Source organism: Solanum lycopersicum, chromosome 5 (genome assembly GCF_036512215.1).
Source record: "Solanum lycopersicum chromosome 5, SLM_r2.1".
In the NCBI taxonomy this organism is placed as follows: Eukaryota; Viridiplantae; Streptophyta; class Magnoliopsida; order Solanales; family Solanaceae; genus Solanum; species Solanum lycopersicum.
Window position 1 is genome coordinate 67,099,541 of NC_090804.1, and position 19,279 is coordinate 67,118,819.

At 34.7% G+C, this 19,279-nt stretch overlaps 3 protein-coding genes across 3 annotated transcripts; all 3 read right to left on the minus strand.

The window, feature by feature from the left end:
- Positions 1-516: 516 nt before the first annotated feature.
- Positions 517-4,087, minus strand: LOC101256090 (serine hydroxymethyltransferase 4). Its single transcript, XM_004239801.5, has 4 exons — positions 3,232-4,087; positions 1,479-1,869; positions 1,286-1,387; positions 517-1,026 (listed from the first exon to the last, which is right to left on the minus strand). Exons 1-4 carry the CDS (start codon positions 3,907-3,909, stop codon positions 782-784), a joined length of 1,416 nt encoding a protein of 471 aa, XP_004239849.1. The 5' UTR covers positions 3,910-4,087; the 3' UTR covers positions 517-781.
- Positions 4,088-7,603: 3,516 nt separating this feature from the next.
- Positions 7,604-10,154, minus strand: LOC101255792 (phloretin 4'-O-glucosyltransferase). Its single transcript, XM_004239800.5, has 2 exons — positions 8,884-10,154; positions 7,604-8,260 (listed from the first exon to the last, which is right to left on the minus strand). The coding sequence occupies exons 1-2, from the start codon at positions 9,901-9,903 to the stop codon at positions 7,904-7,906; spliced, it is 1,377 nt and encodes a 458-aa protein (XP_004239848.1). The 5' UTR covers positions 9,904-10,154; the 3' UTR covers positions 7,604-7,903.
- Positions 10,155-10,598: 444 nt separating this feature from the next.
- Positions 10,599-18,512, minus strand: LOC101255494 (protein transport protein SEC23 E). The gene is made up of 12 exons (XM_004239799.5): positions 17,461-18,512; positions 17,191-17,364; positions 15,856-16,017; positions 15,324-15,466; positions 13,618-13,693; positions 13,286-13,458; positions 13,017-13,098; positions 12,434-12,511; positions 12,026-12,187; positions 11,656-11,919; positions 11,367-11,471; positions 10,599-11,244 (listed from the first exon to the last, which is right to left on the minus strand). Exons 1-12 carry the CDS (start codon positions 18,244-18,246, stop codon positions 11,095-11,097), a joined length of 2,355 nt encoding a protein of 784 aa, XP_004239847.1. The 5' UTR covers positions 18,247-18,512; the 3' UTR covers positions 10,599-11,094.
- Between the last annotated feature and the right edge of the window lie 767 nt (positions 18,513-19,279).

Consider the following 19,279-nt stretch of genomic DNA (forward strand, 5'->3'; position numbering starts at 1 on the left):
CCTCGACACTGCTTGAGCTAATGTTTACAAAGTATTTACGTTTTGACAATCATTACTAAATGTTGGGACTATAATTTAAAGTGAACATTAACGTATATTAATTTTTAACAATGGTAGACATTAAAGTGTGGTGAAAAAAGGAATGGGGTTATGTTTTTTAAAATACACTAAAAAGAAAAATAGATCATTCCTTTTAAAAAGGAGAGTAATAATTAAACAGTACTTCTACAAATATCAACACGCACGTGAAACCAAAATTTTACAATATATTTAATGAACACCATTATCTTTTATAAACGTCTGACGAGTTTTCTAGTCATAAAATATTAGATAGATATATTAGTCCAATAAAACTTGTACCTTTTGCCGGGCAATTTTTATTTTTTTTTGTATTGTCTTTATTAAAGGTTGTCACCTTTTTATTGCTTAAAAGTGCTGAATGATTCTGAAGAAGTAATTATGGACAAGAAAATACCATTTCTTTTTTTCTAATGTGTAGAAGTGAACAATCATACATAAGAAATGAAACAACATATTCTCTTGGTACTATTTCTTTTGGACATTACAAATATTTGGTAATTTTAGAAGCCAGAAAGGCTACTTAAGTACTTCCTTGCAAGACAAGATCCAATGATCTACAATACCAAGTGCAGAATTAAGTACAACCATCATTTTTTGGTCTAAACTGAATTAAACTCGTCGAGAAGAAAAAAAATTCCTTCCATCCAAACAAAAGAAACAAACCGGGAAATGTAGAGCAGTTGTGATGCATACTGCAAGTTTAGTCCTGGTACTTCATCTCGGACATCTTGAACCCAGGCATGTCAAAAGAGGCTGAGAATTTCTCGACATCAACCTTAAGTTCTTCAATTTCCTTGTTGTTAACGAGACCCTTGTTGAAGTCCTTCAAAAGCTTTCCGAACTCCTTCTGGATGTTCAAGGTGATTGTAACAGCCCTGTGGAGGAACTCCGCGATCTGCTCAAAGTCCTTCTCAACCAATCCCCTTGATGTCATGGCAGGAGTACCTACCGAATAGGGACTTCAGTTAGTTAATTCATGGAAATAATGATAGCTGAAGAACACCTTTTCACGGTGTATGGGTGGGTGCATGACTCAAATGTAAAATTGGCACAAAAGATTGCACTAGTAGAAACACAATATCGCCAAAGTAAATTTAAGGTGGGAGTTCATTTTGTCTCTTTGCATGTCGTTTAACTAATCAGATCTAAAAGAAGTTCAAGGAAATAGTGCATAAAAGAATGTCCAAAGCTTCTCAGCTCTTACCAATACGAACACCTCCTGGGGCCAAAGCACTGCTGTCTCCGAAAACAGCGTTCTTGTTAACAGTGATGTTGCAAAGGTCACAAAGCTTCTCAACCTTGTTACCTGCAAAAAGACAAAACCGTAAGTTTGTATCAATCACTATTACACACTTAGAAGACTTATCCAAATAATCGAGAATAGAAGGGACTTCTACCAGTCAAACCAAGAGGTCTAAGATCCCAAAGGACAAGGTGGTTCTCAGTCCCACCAGTTACAAGTTTGTATCCTTTGCTCATCAGGTAGTCACCGAGAGCAACTGCATTGGCCTTCACTTGCTTAGCATAAGCCTTGAATCCAGGAGTCGCAGCCTGTTTCAGGGCAACAGCAAGAGCGCCGATTTGGTGGTTGTGAGGACCACCCTGGAGAGAGGGGAAAACAGCAAAGTTAATCTTGTCTTCAAAGTCATAAACTGCATCTTCAGGCTGGCCCTTCTTTGGTGGCTTAGGGCCCTTGCGGTAGAAAATCATACCAGCTCTTGGACCCCTCAAACTCTTGTGTGTGGTGGTAGTAACCAAGTCACAATATTCAAAGGGATTCGCTGCTTCCTGTGTCCAGAAATAATTAAATTCAGCCCATTAGAATACAACACATCATTTTCAGGAGTCAATTGAAAATAACATAAACAAGTGTTCACATAGTCACCAAGACTAGTATCAATTCACCGACAGAGTTATAATATCCAAATGACAAGGACATCTTGATAGAATTGAATTCTCGAAAAGATGGATAGGGACAAGCACATGCACATGCACTTTTCCCTCCTATATCACATACAACTTGTATAACTACAAGTTGAAGCATAATTTGAGAAATCTGACCTCATTCCACTTTGATCTGATTAGTCATAACATAGTATAAGATCAAGATTGCAGCATTTACTGAAAATGAAATGACAAGAAAAAAATTTGACGGCAGGTTAATGGTGACACATTTCCTCGACTTAAAGACAAAGGATCCAAATTTTTGTTCAAATTTCTTAGATCCACAAGTAATACACTAATAAAAGAGAACATATATCTATATTTCCGTAAATGAAAGCAGAGGCTTGAAGCAAACAAGAAAACCTAGTGAAGTTGCACCAATTAGGAAACACATACCTGACATAGAGAGTGATCTCAGATTGCATCAATTAAAATGGATGCCAATGATTCACATCCGATTTACGTATTTTGCTTGTTCTTAGATCTTTAGTGCTATTATCATTGTTTCTTTCGTTTCATTTATCTTATCATCTTTTTGTTGCGACCGGCTGTTATAACTGCTTCTTTTTCAGCTCTTCTTGAACCAAGGTGTCTATCAGAGTAGGATAAGATCCTAGTACACACTACCCTCCCCTAACCCCACCTGTGGTTTTTACTGTGTTTGTTGTTGTTCTTGTTGCATACTATTCACATCGAATTCAAGTGGTATAAGAATTATTATATCGAGTCTAAATCATTGCCTCATTGATCCACATTAAGCCTCACAATGCTCATGTAAAGAGAACAACAAGCACCAACCCAACTAATTCTAGTTCCCACATCATAATCTTTTCCTCACTCAGATCCTACTTATTAAAGAGAAGATCTTTAAAACCTTCACGTGAAACTACCTCAAAGAATATAATTAATCAAAAACCAAAACATGGATCCCACCAGCAAAAGGTATCAGACAACTGAGATTTGAACTCTCAGATCCACTTGTTGAAGAAATGATCTTTAAAAATTTCACATGCAATTATCCCAATGGGTAATTTATTAAACAGAACACATGGATCACAGCGCAAAGCATTCAGATCTATAATACATTAAGACAATACACACAAGCTCTAAATCAAATGCAGATCTACAAATCAAAGAGATTCAAAATCCTCATGCAGATCCAAAAAAAAATGGAAAATCGCAAGTACGGAGAAGAATTTTTCTCACCTGAGCAGCAACAAGACCACTAATGTGAGCCATATCACAAAGCAAAAGAGCCCCACATTTGTCAGCAACCTCTCTGAACCTCTTGTAATCCCAATCTCTTGGGTAAGCACTTCCTCCACAGATAATCAATTTTGGCCTAAAATCCAAAGCCTTCTCTTCCAACCTATCGTAATCAATATACCCATTTGTCGAATTCACCTTATAAGGCAAACTCTCAAAGTAAATCGAAGTCGCAGAGATCTTCTTCCCACCAGATGTATAATACCCATGTGTCAAATGACCACCAGAAGGCAAATCCAATCCCATAATCCTATCATGTGGGTTCAAAACAGCAGTATAAGCAGCAAAATTAGCAGGGCTACCAGAATAAGGCTGAACATTAACACCCCACTTGGTTGGATCAAGATGAAAAGCTTCAAGAGCTCGACTTCTTGTCAGATTCTCAATTTGATCAATATATTCATTACCACCGTAGTAACGGTTTCCGGGTATCCCCTCTGAGTATTTGTTGGTTAAAGCACTGCCAAGTGCTTCAATTACAGCAAAAGAAGTGAAATTTTCTGAAGCAATCAGCTCAATGCCGCGACATTGACGGCGTTTTTCCTTCTCAATGAGATCATGGATCTCAGGATCGACAGTTGAAAGGGGCTCATTACCCCAAACTGTAACTGGATCCATTGAAGAAAAATTGAGAGAAAATTGAGAAGAAAATGAGAAATGTAGAGAGAGTTAAAGGGCTGAGGACAAAGAGAAGTGGAAGTGAAAGGGGAATATATAAAGAGTTGAGAGGATGAACTAATGGCCAATAATGCCCCTCACTCACCTCCTACCTTTCCTATCCGTGTCTCGGGTTTGACTAAATTTAAATTTACGTATTAAAAGATTCGTTTTTGAAACGACACTACTAATATGAATATGTTGCTTCGGATCTGACTAAATTTGAATTGACGTAGTGGAACGTTCGTTTTTGGAACGACACTTCTAATATTAGTATTTTGTATTTAGATTATCTTGAATCTGGCTAAATTTGAATTTACGTATTGAAACGTTTGTTTTTGGAAAGACGCTTCTAATATGAGTATATTCATGTTTACGTCAAATTTTATACATGATATATGCTTATTAATTTATTTGGAATCGATTTTGATTAAATCTGAATTTTCGTATTAAAGAGTTATTACATTTAATATGAATATCTTGTATTTATTCAAATATAAAGTTTTATATTTGTACAATTATCTACTCTTCTTCTTTTCTTTTTATGATTTTTTTTTGTTGCATTTGTTGGTGAAATTGATGTTGAGGTTGGTGAATAAAAGGACAACAAGGAATGTGAGTAGTGTTAGGTAGTTGAATAATTTTTGTCAATGGAGGGATTCACTATTACTTATATTGGATTTTTTATTTTTTTTTTGGTAATAAAAGATATTGTACAAAAATTAATTATGTTGGAAATTATATCATGACAATAAGGAAAAATAGATTTAGTTAATGGTTAATTTTTTTTGAATTTATTTACTTTTGAAGAGTAAATTATTAATCAATTTAAAAAGTAACTTGACTAAACATGCTAATTAAAGTGTTTTCTTTTGGTACATTGAAAATTTTCAAGTATATATTTTAAATTTTTAAAATATTTTTAGTTTTACAAAATTATTTTTACACGTGTCAATTATGATTCAGTCACATCATTTTTTTATGATAAGAGAAATTCGCAGTCACTATCTTTTGGATGCACACAGAGTAAAATTCCTGCTCCTATGTAATTCAACTACATCGTTAACTAAAAAAATATCATTTCAATTAACAAATAATTCTATGAATAAAATATTTTTAAAAAAAATAACGTAAATTAATCAAACTTTTAATATATTAAATACATACTAAACTTTTTCTTAAAATAAAATAAAATTTAGTCCATTGATTATTTTTTTTTAATGAAATGGGAGTAACTTGCCCACGTTTGTGCATTTAAATCCAATTATCAACATTTTGAAAGTACATTTTTCTACTTTTTGTGACTTCAGCACCACCGACACCCTGTCTATAGATCTACTAAAAAAAGACATAATTTATTTATATCATTTTCGTTTGAAAAAACATTATATCATTTTCGTTTGAAAAAACATTTATTTATTTCATTATTTGTTAATTGAGATAGCATAAATAAGCTAAATTCTTAAACAAATAGCTTAAATGAACGTATTTTTTCAAAGTTTGATGGAATGTTTGAGATTTGTTTCCCTTTTAAAAGATTATTTCATTAATAACGTGGTTGAATCATAATTACCACTTGTAAAAAGTGATATTGCAAAATAAAAAAAAATATTCAGTTGAATAAAATAATAACACGAATCAATGTTTTTTCAAACAAAAACAGTACAGATGAGTCATTTTTCTTAACAGATGACATAGATGAATATTTTCTCAAATTTTGATGGCATATTAGAGTGTTTTCCTTTAGGAATTATGTGATAGATATTATTTTTGATATATCAAATTAAATGATGTATATGAAATAATCTCATCATAAATAATACAAATATAACTAATACCAATATTACTGAGACATCATACACAAAACTATTTTTATACAACCAACCAAACGACTTTTTAAATCTTTAAAACCATGAGAGAGAGATATTTCCACTGTTCTCTCCATTTTATATTAATTGTCAACAAATACTAAAAATAATTATCAGAAATTAATTGCTACAATTTTTTTCATTTTTTCTTCCACTTAATTCGTTTTTAAAAGTGCAAACAAATTTAATTAATCTGGCATGATATTCACAGAATATATATAATGCATAAAATAGATACTAATTTCTTTTTCTTATTCCATTTTTTGGATTTCCCATTTAGTAGGTGATGAACCAACAACAACTTTTTATAATTATTTTTTTAATTTTAATTAAGGTAAGACATTAATATGTATTGTTTAAACGTTAATATCTCATACACCAACCGTATTTTACCACCATCCTTTTGAAAAATATTATAAAAAGTATTTAAATTGAAGTCTTCTCACGCCACAAGAAAAATAACGAAATTATTTTAGTATTATTTTTCAAGAAAGTTGGTTGATTTAAAAATTCAATGCTTTATTAACAACCACCACTACCTACTTTTTCAACTTCTTTTTGATTTCTAATTCATATTTAAATCAGACTTTGATTAAATTTAAATTAGCATTTAAAAATTTTCATATTAAGAGAGAAAAGGTAAAACATCCTCTAACAAAATTTATTCTATATTTAGGAGCACACTTACTCGAAAAGTTTAATTAAGAATGTATAAATGAGTACTTAACATTACTTTTTTTTAACTTTCATACACTTTTGAGGTAGAGTTATAGGGAATATAAGTTGGTGAGAGGAGAAAATAATATATACTATTGATTATTATTCGTATTATGTTGGTGTAATGACTCGCAAATATAAAATATTACAATTGAAAGAAAATGAATAAAGAAATTTTTAGGTTGAGGTACAAATATCTCGCTCTCTTTAAAGAGATTCAAGTTCACTGTGGCGTAATCTGCATCGATCCAACAGTAATACTCTTAACTTGTCCGCTTTAGAACACAACAATCCAACATCGTACAACTCAAGCAACTTCGAATAAGTTGAAGACTCCAAAGCTCCACAACAACATATATTTTTATTAATATTAAAATATCACACCAACATATTATATAGTGTAACCGCGTCGTTACCGTAAGATTTTTTTTCAAATTTTGACTTTACTTATTATTTAATAATTATATTTTATCATTTAATATCCCTTTTCCATTAGTTATACACCATATTTTATTTCAAATCATAGATGTATGACATTATGTAGTACGAAAAACAGTATAATCTATTCATCAAAATAATAAAGTAAAATAAATAACAACCATCCAATCAAAATGTTCATTTGGGTTATTGGGTTATTATGTGATAACAATGTGTTATCAAGACTTAAAAGGTAAATTTTTGCACAGAAGTAATTAGACCAACATTGTTTATGGTAATGTTGGTCATTTAAGAGATTTCATGTTTAGAAGATAAATGGAGCGGAGATAACGATATTCAAATTGATTGTGGATATAGTAAAAGAGATATAATTAAAAATAAAGTTATATGGAGTGCACGTGAAGAGGAGTGAGAGGTTAATAGTAGCGAAAGTTAGAAGAGGTAGATGTGTTTAAAAAAAAGAGTAGATGATTAGACAAGAAATCATAATTTCCGAATTAAGATAAAAAGTTAGTTTTTTATTTTTAACGGGATATGTTATTGGTATTATGTAGAGTTTTTATGCATATTTTCAGTAGTTATTTATACATATAGTAGCTTTTACTAGGATAATAGTACTATTTTGAACAAACTTAAACTGAAATTTGATATTTATTCATATATTTTTCAATCTTACTTTTAACATTAAAATAACTTACAAAATTACATCAACTAAAATAGCTGAATAATTTCAACAAATTACCCTTTATGCACCAAAATTCAGAAATCAATTCAGTCCAAGAACTAGAAATGCCTTACAAGCCAAAGAAACTCCAAATCTTTATTGGCGTTTGTGGATTTTGGTCAATTCTTCATTGTCTCCGTCTTTTTGGATTCCTAACAATAACATATACTGTGTAATTCCACGAATCGAGTCTGAGGTAGAATTTACCTCACAAACTCTCTAAAAACTTGTTCAAATTATTATGTGAAGATCCTCCCACTTTCACAGCTTCCATGGCCAAATCTCTATATTTCTTCACATTCCTTCTGATTTCATTTCCTTTCTCTCCATCTCCCATTAAAACTCCCAAACACCTCTTTAACTCTTCTCTTTTCACAATTCCTCCTTCTTCTTCTACTCTTGCTCTCACTCCTGTTCCCCAAACCTCCTCCACCATCTTGATGTTCGTAAATTGATCGGCTAACTGTGGGACTCCAATTAGTGGAACGCCAGCTATCGTGCTTTCTAAAGTCGAATTCCATCCACAGTGACTCACGAAACACCCAATTGACTTATGAAAAAGTACCTATGAGAATTATACGAGTTTCTTATTAGTCCGTTCTAAACAAATGGTACACTATATTAAACATCAAATCGATTTGACTTGAACTTCTCATCCTCGAATGGACAACTCGATGCACAAAGTATTAATACGTTAAGGATCGCTTCAACAGCTCGAACATGTAACCTATAAATCAAATGGAAATAACTTTACTGTTGCTCCAGTACTCCCCCTAACTTATCATTCGTTAAGGATCGGTTCTACAGCTCGAACATGTAACCTATAAATCACATGGAAATAACTTTACTGTTGCTCCAGTACTCCCCCTAACTTCTCATTCGTTAAGGATCGCTTTTACAGCTCGAACATGTAACCTATAAATCACATGGAAATAACTTTACTGTTGCCCCAGTACTCCCCCTAACTTCTCATACGTTAAGGATCGCTTCTACAGCTCGAACATGTAACCTATAAATCACATGGAAATAACTTTACTGTTGCTCTAGTACTCCCCCTTAACTTCTCATTCTTTCGAACGACATAATACATATTTCGAAAAACTAAATTTTGGATTTATTTTTAAACTTCGTATCAGATCAAACTATTACGGTATGAATTCAAAGAGATAGGAAGAGTTCAAACATTACCTCCATTTGTGAACACCAAGGAACAATCATCCCTTTTCCATTCAATCCATAAATTTCATCATTCTTCTTCTTATCATCTTCTTTGCTTGATCTAATTACCCATAAAAATGGCATTTCACTTTCCAATAAACCCTGCAAAACCTCTTCCTTTTGCTCCTCTTTCACCGTTGCTATGCTTCCAAATGCTACGTAAACAACCGAACCTTCGAGTTTCGAATCCAGCCACTGGCAATAAGTTTCAGATTTCTCAAACAAATCGCATCCGAATGACTTATCTTCGAGTTCAATTCCATCGAGAAAAGCCGAAGGAATCAAAGGTCCAATGGAGTAGATCCCAATTTTATCGATAATTTTCAATGATTTCTCTTCTAATTTGTTGAAAGTGTTGATGAGAACACGAGGATTAGTATCGTGTTCGAGGTTTTGTATGTGTTCTCTCATTACAGGGATCATGAAAGAAGAGTAAGGATCATTCTGCAGTAGAAAGGACGGAATATCATCGCGAAAAAGCAGAGGCAATTCCGGTAATTTGATTGGGAACGAGAGGTTAATTTCATTGGTAGAGCTGTAAACTCCATTGTTATTGATGCTAAATAAATGGTGATAAATCGCAAAAGCAGTAGCAGATTGAATAACTAGAAAAGCAGACGGCAAGTTAATCTCACGCGCCACCTCTGCAACCCACGGCCAGATAAATGTGTAGACTAAGCAAGTAACTGGGTGACCGTCGCCGGCATATCTATCGATAAGTTTTTTGAGATTTTCCGATCCCACGCGCTTTAACTGTTTCATGTAATCACTGAAGTCCATTTTAGCTGTGCCGTCGTCGTTTCCATCGGAGATAGAGGCGTAGAACAAACCGTCGATGGACGGAAGGTTGTTCAATTTGCTGAAGCCATTAACGGTGGTGACGAAGGTGCAGCGAACACCGGCGCGTGAGAGGTTTTTAGCGAGTTGGAGAGTGGGATTTATGTGGCCTTGGATGGTAAGAGAGATGATAATGAAATGATGATGCTTCATTATTAGGAGTAGAGTTTAACTAATTTTTGAGAAAACAAACACGGCACTAATGGATTTATACGAGGGAAAAACGATAAATATATGCACATAGCCTCCGTCATAATTATGAAATATTGATTTCATCGATCTGATATCGGATTGATGGATAAAATTATGACACATGCATATCTGATAGTACAAAAGGATACGTATGATCTAGTTTTTTAACGATGGGACACCTATATCTGTATCCACATACCATTTGCAGAGATATATTTGTCATTTTTCTCTTTTCTTTATATAAAGGTAAGTTTTCATCGACTAGCTCGTTCACATGGTCAGCCTCAAGCTAAATTAAAAAAACAATTATCGAAGGTTAATTGCGAAACAATTGGTTCTAATCATAAGAGTATAATCTACGTACGTCCTATCTTCTTCACAAATTTGTCATTGTTATTCTTTGTATATACATAATACTTATGTTAAGTAATAAATTTCATTTAGATAAATTATAATCCATGTCAATTAAGCACATCATTATAATTTAAATTTTAGAAGAGAGAAAAAAGAAAAAGTTAAAAAGAATATTTTTTTCATTTATCTTAATCTTAGTAATAACAATCGATATGTGCAAATCAACCATGTTAAACCTGTTTAATCTCTAATCATCAATCAACAATCACAAGCTTCAAAATGACACAGAGAAAGCAAAACTGTTGGTCCACAGATGTGTATATGAGATATACCTTAAATTATGAAAGAAATCCAAAATAAAGCAAATGGTTTCAAAAACTTCCTATTCTACAAGCCATAATCCAATAAACTACAACTATGAATTCAACGCAACAGATGACACAAACTCTTTGCCTGGTAATAACTAACAAAAAAAAGGAAGTCGCCGACATAAACTATCTTCTCGTTCAACAGCCCGAGGGAGCAAACACACGCCATTTGACTTAAAACATACCCCCCCTTCTAATATTATAACCATAGAGAACAATGAGTCGAGTTACCGTTTATTTTCTTAGGAAGCAAAAGTACCTCCACATACCTGAAAGAATGTCATATGTAGTCTTAGTTTTCCATATAATATCTGGGATTGACCTCTCATCTTACGGATGATGGGAAGAAAATTATGAACTTCCGACAAGAGGCTGGCAGGATAGATGAGGCAAACTCAATGAGATTTTCACATAATTGTTTCTTCTTGGGTCAAGAAGATTGCACAGCTAGCCGCTGAAGATGCTCAAAGAAAACTTGAAGGCTCACATCATCTGTAAAGATCACGTCTGATCCAGCTGCCATTTCATTTGCATTATTGTACGTGGCAGATGGATTCAACTTTGCCAAAAGGAACCTTGCCTGTCCAGCATGAGTGAAATGATGTTATTCCTTAATGACAAACTTACAATCGATCCTCTACTTCCAATAGGCATGTGAACGCTCACCAAGGCAACAATATTTAAATAGAAATAATCCTTTACCTGGGAACCATGCTGATCACACACTACCAGTCTTGGAACAGGAAATCTCTCACGGATGATTGCTTGGGCCTCATCATGGGGAACTTGCAAGAGTTGTGCAAATGCCTGAAAAGAGAGAGGGAAAAAGAATACATATTTTTGTTTTACAAACAGATTATGAAAATACAGCATGCTAGTACAGCACAAATTCTGCATGCTTGAGGATTTCCGAGTCTTCCTCTTTCATCATGAAGCTACCACAAAGAATTTAAAAAAACATCACTAGATGAGAGAAAAATGTGAGACATACCTGGTGCTCAGGCTGTTCCTGGTATCCCATGTTTCTCCATTGAGCTATTGTCATTCCATGGAAAATAACTACACTAAAATAAGCATCCAACAAGAGAATGCGATCAGCTGCAATGGATGCCACATCCAACAAAGCAGGGAAAGGCAGTGAATTGAATGAAAATGCTGTTAGTGTTGGCTGAATCATGACAGCAGCATTGCTTATGCCCTCCCGATTGAGCAACATGCGGAAATATGCTGTCTCATCTGGACTATTATTGAACACCTGTGACACACATACTTAAGTGAGAAATGAGAACATGTACATCCATGACATAAATTTGGTATGTCATTGACACTGAGATAAGAAAGAACATGCTGAGCAATATTACTTGTAAGAACTGGGATCGCCGTAAATGAAACATGAACTGAGGGAACAATGAAAAAGAGGGATTCAGAGTGAATGAGCTGGGTTCATCCTTCCGATAATCACCAAACTTGGAGCACAGACGAATGAGATTACGATCTAGCCACCTTGTGGCATCAAAATCTTCCTGAAATCAGTTAGCCGGGATTTATCAATAAATCAAAAAATGAGAAGTGGGAAATTATAAAGTTCAAGCACAAGATGATAAGTGAATGTAATATTCACCATAATTCATGTTTTAAGGACTAATTCTTCCCTACTTCAAGTATACTCAACTGACCTTGTTACTTCACTATTTACCAAGCATGACAAGCTTACCCCCTGAGTACTGTAAAAATTTAAGCAGAATTAAATAATAGCCTAGAAAAGTTACCTCCATCTCCATTTTGTAAGAAGCTAATCTAGCCACTACAACTGCAGCAGTCTCTTGATCAAATCCTTGCACCAATTCCTGGAAAAAAACAGATTTCTTGCAGTCTCAGGATCAACAAACACTCGTATGCTCTCCAAAAAGTTCAAACAATGAGACAAAATTTCTCAACAAACTTCTTTCAAAAAGATGAGGATAAAATTCCTCAACTACTTGAAACAAGAGCAAATCCAAACCAGACATTCTCGTTCGACGAGGTACCCTTTGCAGAGGACTTCAACAGATATAAAAAGATACTTTCACAGCATCATATTGAAATAGGCTGAATAATGTGGTCTCTCTCTATCTCTTAAGTTTTCTTTCTATGTTTCCTTATTTGTGGGGCCCGAGGGATTAAGGATAACCAAATTCTTTTTTGATGAAAGGATAACCAAATTCTTCTTTTGTCCTTTAGGAAAAAACTTCCTCAAAAAGCACAACTCAGAAGATTACCAGAAATCAGCAATAAAATTGAAAGACAAGTAACATTACTCTATGCTTGCGGAAAGATACATTTGAATTTGGAATGAAACTTTTAGTGCCATACCTCATTACTAACAGCAGCATCAACCCATCTTCTAGTAACGGTGGTGACTCGTAGTTTTGTTTGGCCATCAGGGCTCTGGTAACTGCATTTACATCAAAGCTGGCAAATTTTAGATGTATAGTAACTCCTTTTTTCCTCTATCTAGAGTTGTTCAAGAAGGAAAACAGTGTAACAATCCATTAACAAAATTTCAGCTTAAAATATTTATTAAAAAGAACACTAAAGGATAAGAAAGAAATAGAGGTGAATGTTTCTAGGGTCCCAAGTACCTCGTGAGAAACTGTATGTACAATTGTGGATTTACATTGCCTGAAGGGTCTGATTTTTCGCTAGATGAAACATCAAAGAAAACAGTTAAGCAAGTGTTTTTGTCGAGACCACACAGCTTCCAAGCTGTAGTATTCCCCTCACCGGTGACCGTGCTGGAAACAGCAGGTCCTTTCTGCATTGCACCAAATGATCAATGTCAACTGTCAAAACTGTAACTGAAAGAGTTAACTTTTCTTTTGCAGGGGAACAAGTTCCCGGAATAGAACTTAACTGTGCAGCTTTAGGTAAAAATACTCGCTACTGATAATATGTAAAAGTTAAGTGAACCAACCTTATCTAAAGATGTGCATGGTCCAATTATCCCTTGAATTTTAATATCCTTGGAGCAGTTGATCTCTAATGTACCACTGAAATAATTTAATGTATCAAAATCATTTAATTAAAAATAAAATGCACTGTAGCAGTAGAGAGTCAGAATCCTACTTCACATCATTATGCAGGCAATATTTATGCTGCACAAACTACAACTAATATGAATTCAAATACATTGTTCTGTAAAACTACAATTCATGAGAATCACTTCCCTAACAAAAGTACCCAACTTACCAAGGTATATCATTTTTATGTTGAGGATAAATGTGGAGAGAGAAAGTATTTCAGGGTTTTTTACTTTATCATTGTGGAGAATGAGAACTTTTATGAATTTAAGTAGAAGAAAAGTCAAGTATACATTGAAAACACCACAAAACGCGTACCAAAACTCTCTCTAAGGTCTAACCACTATGCCCAGTCCCATAAGAGCTAACCTAACTAAATCGATCAACTAGAGTGTGAGGACTTCAACTGGTTGTTCTCACGCTGCCCTTCTTGAAACTAAAAGATAACCAAATAGAGAGTGCAATTTTCAAAAATTCAATAAATCAATCGACTACTATCAATCAAAAAATAATTGGGATATATGATTATCTTCTGCTCTATTGGGGCATATTTCATTCTAACACTAGCATGTAATTTGTCTTTGAATTCGAGAATTCTCTACAATCTTAAAGTTCTCCAAATCTCACAGTTGTCTCTGCCAGGACCCACTATAAGTGCAACAATAACTCTCAACTAGTTGGTATTGACTATACGGATCCTTGCTTCATCTGTACTCAACTTTTAGCTAAGTCTACATCAAGTCCTGTCTTTTGAGATATTACGCAATCCAGCCAAAGGATGAGCAATCTAGTTACCAGTATAATGGAAAATGAGTAACACACACAACCTATCTAAATTGTAGTGTCAATCCATATCTATTGAGCCTCCCTCCTCCCAGTTTCAGTGATATCTTCTTCTTATTCCTGATTGTAGCTAGCGATCCATTCCTATAATGACTTCCATGTTTCAGGCAAACAGCCTTTTTATAATTAAGAGAGCTGGTCATAAAGCTTTCATTCAGCTAACATCAAGCTTTAACTTTATAATTAGGTACCAAGTACCAACACGTTATTTTTTCAATTTTTCCACTAAAATCGTCAATAGATATGAACTGCATTTATTACAGAACTGATTCTACTTTTTAAGACTAAGAAATGATGTGTGAACTGAATTTGATTATGATGAATTTCTATCAAGACCACCAATTTTACTCATAAGAAAGTTGGACATATAACTTTAGTTTGATAATCAGGTACCATCTTGTCAATTCTTTCAATTTTTTCATTGAATTCTACTGTACTAGATATGCACAGCCTCTATAACAAGGCTCATCCTTTTTATTCGCAATTACAAATATGTTGAGTACTTTAACCCATTCTCTACAGTTATCAACATAAATACCCCTCACTGGTATACAGCTTGGACACCAGAAAATAAAAACAACCTCCAGACAAGTATATCTTATATCATAGATACTTTTAACTTTAGTTCGTCTTGCTAGAAAAAGTCCTGGACATAAAGTTAAAATTGGTTCCACATTCAAAACAACAAACTGAAAACATTGCAAATTAGTGTCCTTTGCAAATGAGACAGAGCAGAATAATATCTCGAGAAGCTTACTTGAAGGACAGCCCAAGAGACTGTTCACCATCTTCAAAGATTTGCTTGAAAGAATCTTTGAAAACAGAATGACCAAAGCTTTCAGCTAGAACAACTAATCCTCCTGTTTTTTCAATAGAAACTTTCATCTCAGCAACCCCAACCTGAAACACAAAATTATTAGTACAAAACCAACCATGACATCAACTGCTGCAAATTCACCGGCAGCATTAATCAGTCTAAATTAACATCTAACTTGACATGAATAACACATCGATATGCAGTTAATTAAAAGTACACATGATGGAACTGAACACACTAAGAGTCTAAATATCACACACCAAGCATATGATGCTTATATTTTGTAACATTTGCTCAATCAGCTAATAAAAATACACGCAAGTCGTAGCTTTTAAGAATCCAGCATAATTGTAAAAAGGATGCCAGGATCAAATGGATGATTAGTAACTAGTGAAACACTATCAGGTTCATTTAAATGATTCAATGACACAAAACACACATGTCACCATGCCAAAGAACTACACAGACAAACCTGATCAAGTGCTGAAGCAAACACATCCAAGACGTGACCTTGACTAACAAGCTGTTTTGCGAGTTCCTCATAGAAATGGACAGCCTTCTTGAAAAAAGGTGCTGCATCCTTGTGAAGATCCTTATGAGAACGAACTGGTTCAGATAGATCTTTCGACACAATCTGCAAAAAAACAAGGAGATTAGTCAAAGAAAAGGAAAAGCCATTTAGATACATCAGTAGTAAGGATTTGATTTACACAGGCAATTAATGTTGGTAGAGACAAAAAAAAAGGAAACAATTGGTTTTTCATCATTAAGGATCTAATTAAGTGTCAGTCTCGTGAAGATGCGGGTAACTGTATTCCTGACTCAAATATGTTTCGATAATATGGTTTTTAGCCTCAAAATTTCATGAGCCTTGGAAGAAGGTAAAAAGAGCAGTGAGCAACTTGATGTTTGAGCCAGCTTGGACGCACCTCGACTAATTCCACGGGGTAGTTGCTACCTCCCATCAGCACAAGTACCCATCAGCACAAGTACCAACTCTATCTACCAAGGTTTGGCTAGAAGGGAAGAAACCACCTACTGTTCTTTTTACTCGGGTATGAATTGAACCTGAGACTTCATGGTTGTCAATCCACTTCATTGACCACTAGGCCACAGACGTGGGTGTGCGAGTGACTATATTAATGATAAGACAAAATAAGCAACAAGGTTCATTAAGGGAAGTGAATTCCGAGAGTTTTCAATACTTCCCGAGAATCTCCAAGGGTATCATGGCATTCATATGCAATGGAGAAACAGAAGAGTTTGCCTAGTGTATTCACCTTGATGAAAATTATGAGTGGTTTTGGTAAGGAGGAAAAAGAATTTATTAAAAATGTTTTCCAAGTTTCACCATAAGAGAAAAAACATTTCGGAGCATCTTTTTAGTATTTGTTAAGGCATAAATATGGGTACATTAATCGTGCAAAGTAATTGCTAGTGATCTTTTGAGCATTTAAGGTTGATAATAATGCTAAGTGTTAATTGAAGCAAGTAAGGAGTAGAAGTTAAGATATTTGTGAAGGAAAGCAAGAGAAGTCCAGTTCTCCATTTTGATGAAAATTATTGTTCTTCCAGAAATTATTCCCCACAAATTCGAAGTAGCTAACACTCGTTGTAGTACCAGACACACCATAAATAGACATTCAAACCATAATTAGAAGTCTGCAACCATGAAAAACTCAACCTTATCGTAAGCATCACCTCAAACAAACAGAACCTTTTCATCCTTGGGTTGGGGAGACAGGTAATTTTGAGAGTGTGATGTGACGAGCTAAAGAAAACAGTGAAAACAGATAGTAAGGCTCACCGTCCCAGGTCCCTCTGTGCATGGACCGCCCACTAAGGCCATGATCCGAGCACCAGTACCAGCCACACAAGCTCCAAGCAATCCAGCTGCTACACTCAAAGCAACACCAGTGCAACGTAATGCTCTATTCCCCTGTGGGACTGGCCATTGATCCGTGCTCAATTCATCTAACAACTACAAAAATATGAACGAAATACAAGTCAACACAAAAATCACTAAGCTAGATTGCTACATCAATTAAAAAGATAATTATTATCAACTGAAACCGACAGAATTCAAGGTATATTCACACTCCGAAGCAGGCAATAAAAATCTAGCAACACCAAGATTAGGAACCCCAGTTGGTCCACCACCCTTCTGCATCCCGGGGGCACCACCGGTCCGTCTTCCACCCGCAGTACCAAGCCCCAATTGATCCAAAACTTGATCTTTTGACAACTCCTTCGATCCCCGAAAAACATACACCTTAGACATATCTGCAAACCCCAACTCATGCACCTGAACCTGCGTCCCATATGATATAAACCCCACCATAGCATTATCCGGCAACATATCAATCGCCCTTTTCAAGGCCGATTTGGCAAACTCCAACTCCTCTTCCAACATACAAGTATCCAAAACAAACAAATAAATCGGTGAAACAGAAGATTCCGGTAAAGGGTTTTGTGGGTTAGGATTAAAACTCTGTGGGGTTTGAGAAGGAAGCGTATATTGAATCGTAGTGAATTGAGGGTAAAGCTCTCCAGGTACATTAGTTTCAGATATACCGGAATAATGTTGAGGGAAATGGTTACGCTGGAAACAAAAAGGGCAGATCCAGATTAAGGCTTGGAAATCAACACGAGCAAAAGGGTTGAGAACAGCGGTACATGTTTTACATCGGAGAGGTACATAAGGAAGTGTAGGAAGATCAGTATGAGGACGGATCAGATGGATCGATGAAGCAATTGGGATAACGCACTTGCTAGCTTCAACTTTCGTCCTAGGCCAAGCATTCCATGTCATACGAACTCCATCGATCCCTTCAGCATCAGGTTGTGCCATCTCTGTCGCCATTGATCCAACAAAAACCGAAAAAGCTCTTCCCTTTAACGTTCTCCGGTTGAAATTCTGGATACCCAGATACAGAAAAGCAAAATTGGCGCGACCCCAAAAGGGAGAAGGAAGGGTGGGTGGGTGGGGTGGGGGGCTATAGGGGTCACACCGAGGAAACAATGAAGAAATCAGTCAACACTGGGGAGGATGGAAGAAGGACAAAACAGGGCTGAGGTGAGTTGGTTATGCTAATCTTGAATGAATTTGGGGATTTTCAACAATAGTATAGGTTATTGTATTAATCAAAAAATAAATTTAAACTTCAATATATAAATAAAAATAAAATTATTTTATAAGTATTTTTTAAAAAATAAGGGTAAAGTTTATATGGTATCATACTGAATTTTATCATCATGGAATATATAAATAATACTTAAAATCAATCAATCATTAAAACTGAAACATCATCTTACATACAAGATTATATAGTAACAAACATTAATAATGTAAAGGACAATGAAAATTATTACATCTTATCATTTATTTTTAATAATTTAAGCACAAGTTAATGACCGAAAAAATACATATCAAGATCTGTAACATAAACAGTAGTGTTAATCAGTCACTCAACATGTGCAAAGTATACAAATATTTATTTGTGAAAAAAGAATGAATTTTTATGTTTTAAAATGAGAGGAAATTCCTCTATTTATAGATAACAAATGATAGTGTGAACAAATATTTATTGTGTCTTATCGGAAATGTTACAACTATTTGGAAAAGTTGCAGCCCTTCGGAAAGGTCACAACCTTTCATAAAGTCGTAAGTTTTCATAAAAGTGGCAACTCTTCATTAAAGTTGCAACTCTTCATTAAAATCACAACTTCTCGTTAAAATCGCAACTCTATATAAAAGTCACAACTCTTCATAAAAGTTACAATTTTTTTCGTAAAAGTCACATCTTTTCATAAACAGGAAGATTAGTTTTGGAAATAACTAAATTTTAAAAGGAAATGTTGGCTTGTAGTTGCGCCATGTAGGCGGGCCTAGAGTT

What these genes read in the sequence shown, in the direction of transcription:
- LOC101256090 (XM_004239801.5), bottom strand. Translation starts at nt 3,909, where the DNA reads ATGGATCCAGTTACAGTTTGGGGTAATGAGCCCCTTTCAACTGTCGAT. An exon ending in GTGGTCTTGTTGCTGCTCAG is followed by an intron (nt 1,870 to 3,231) that starts GTGAGAAAAATT and finishes TTCTGGACACAG; the next exon opens with GAAGCAGCGAATCCCTTTGA. An exon ending in CCCAGGAGGTGTTCGTATTG is followed by an intron (nt 1,027 to 1,285) that starts GTAAGAGCTGAG and finishes CCTATTCGGTAG; the next exon opens with GTACTCCTGCCATGACATCA.
- LOC101255792 (XM_004239800.5), bottom strand. Translation starts at nt 9,903, where the DNA reads ATGAAGCATCATCATTTCATTATCATCTCTCTTACCATCCAAGGCCAC. An exon ending in CTTGGTGTTCACAAATGGAG is followed by an intron (nt 8,261 to 8,883) that starts GTAATGTTTGAA and finishes TAATTCTCATAG; the next exon opens with GTACTTTTTCATAAGTCAAT.
- LOC101255494 (XM_004239799.5), bottom strand. Translation starts at nt 18,246, where the DNA reads ATGGCGACAGAGATGGCACAACCTGATGCTGAAGGGATCGATGGAGTT. An exon ending in GTGAATATACCTTGAATTCT is followed by an intron (nt 17,365 to 17,460) that starts GTCGGTTTCAGT and finishes ATATTTTTGTAG; the next exon opens with TTGTTAGATGAATTGAGCAC. An exon ending in CTTACAAAATGGAGATGGAG is followed by an intron (nt 12,188 to 12,433) that starts GTAACTTTTCTA and finishes AACTGATTTCAG; the next exon opens with GAAGATTTTGATGCCACAAG.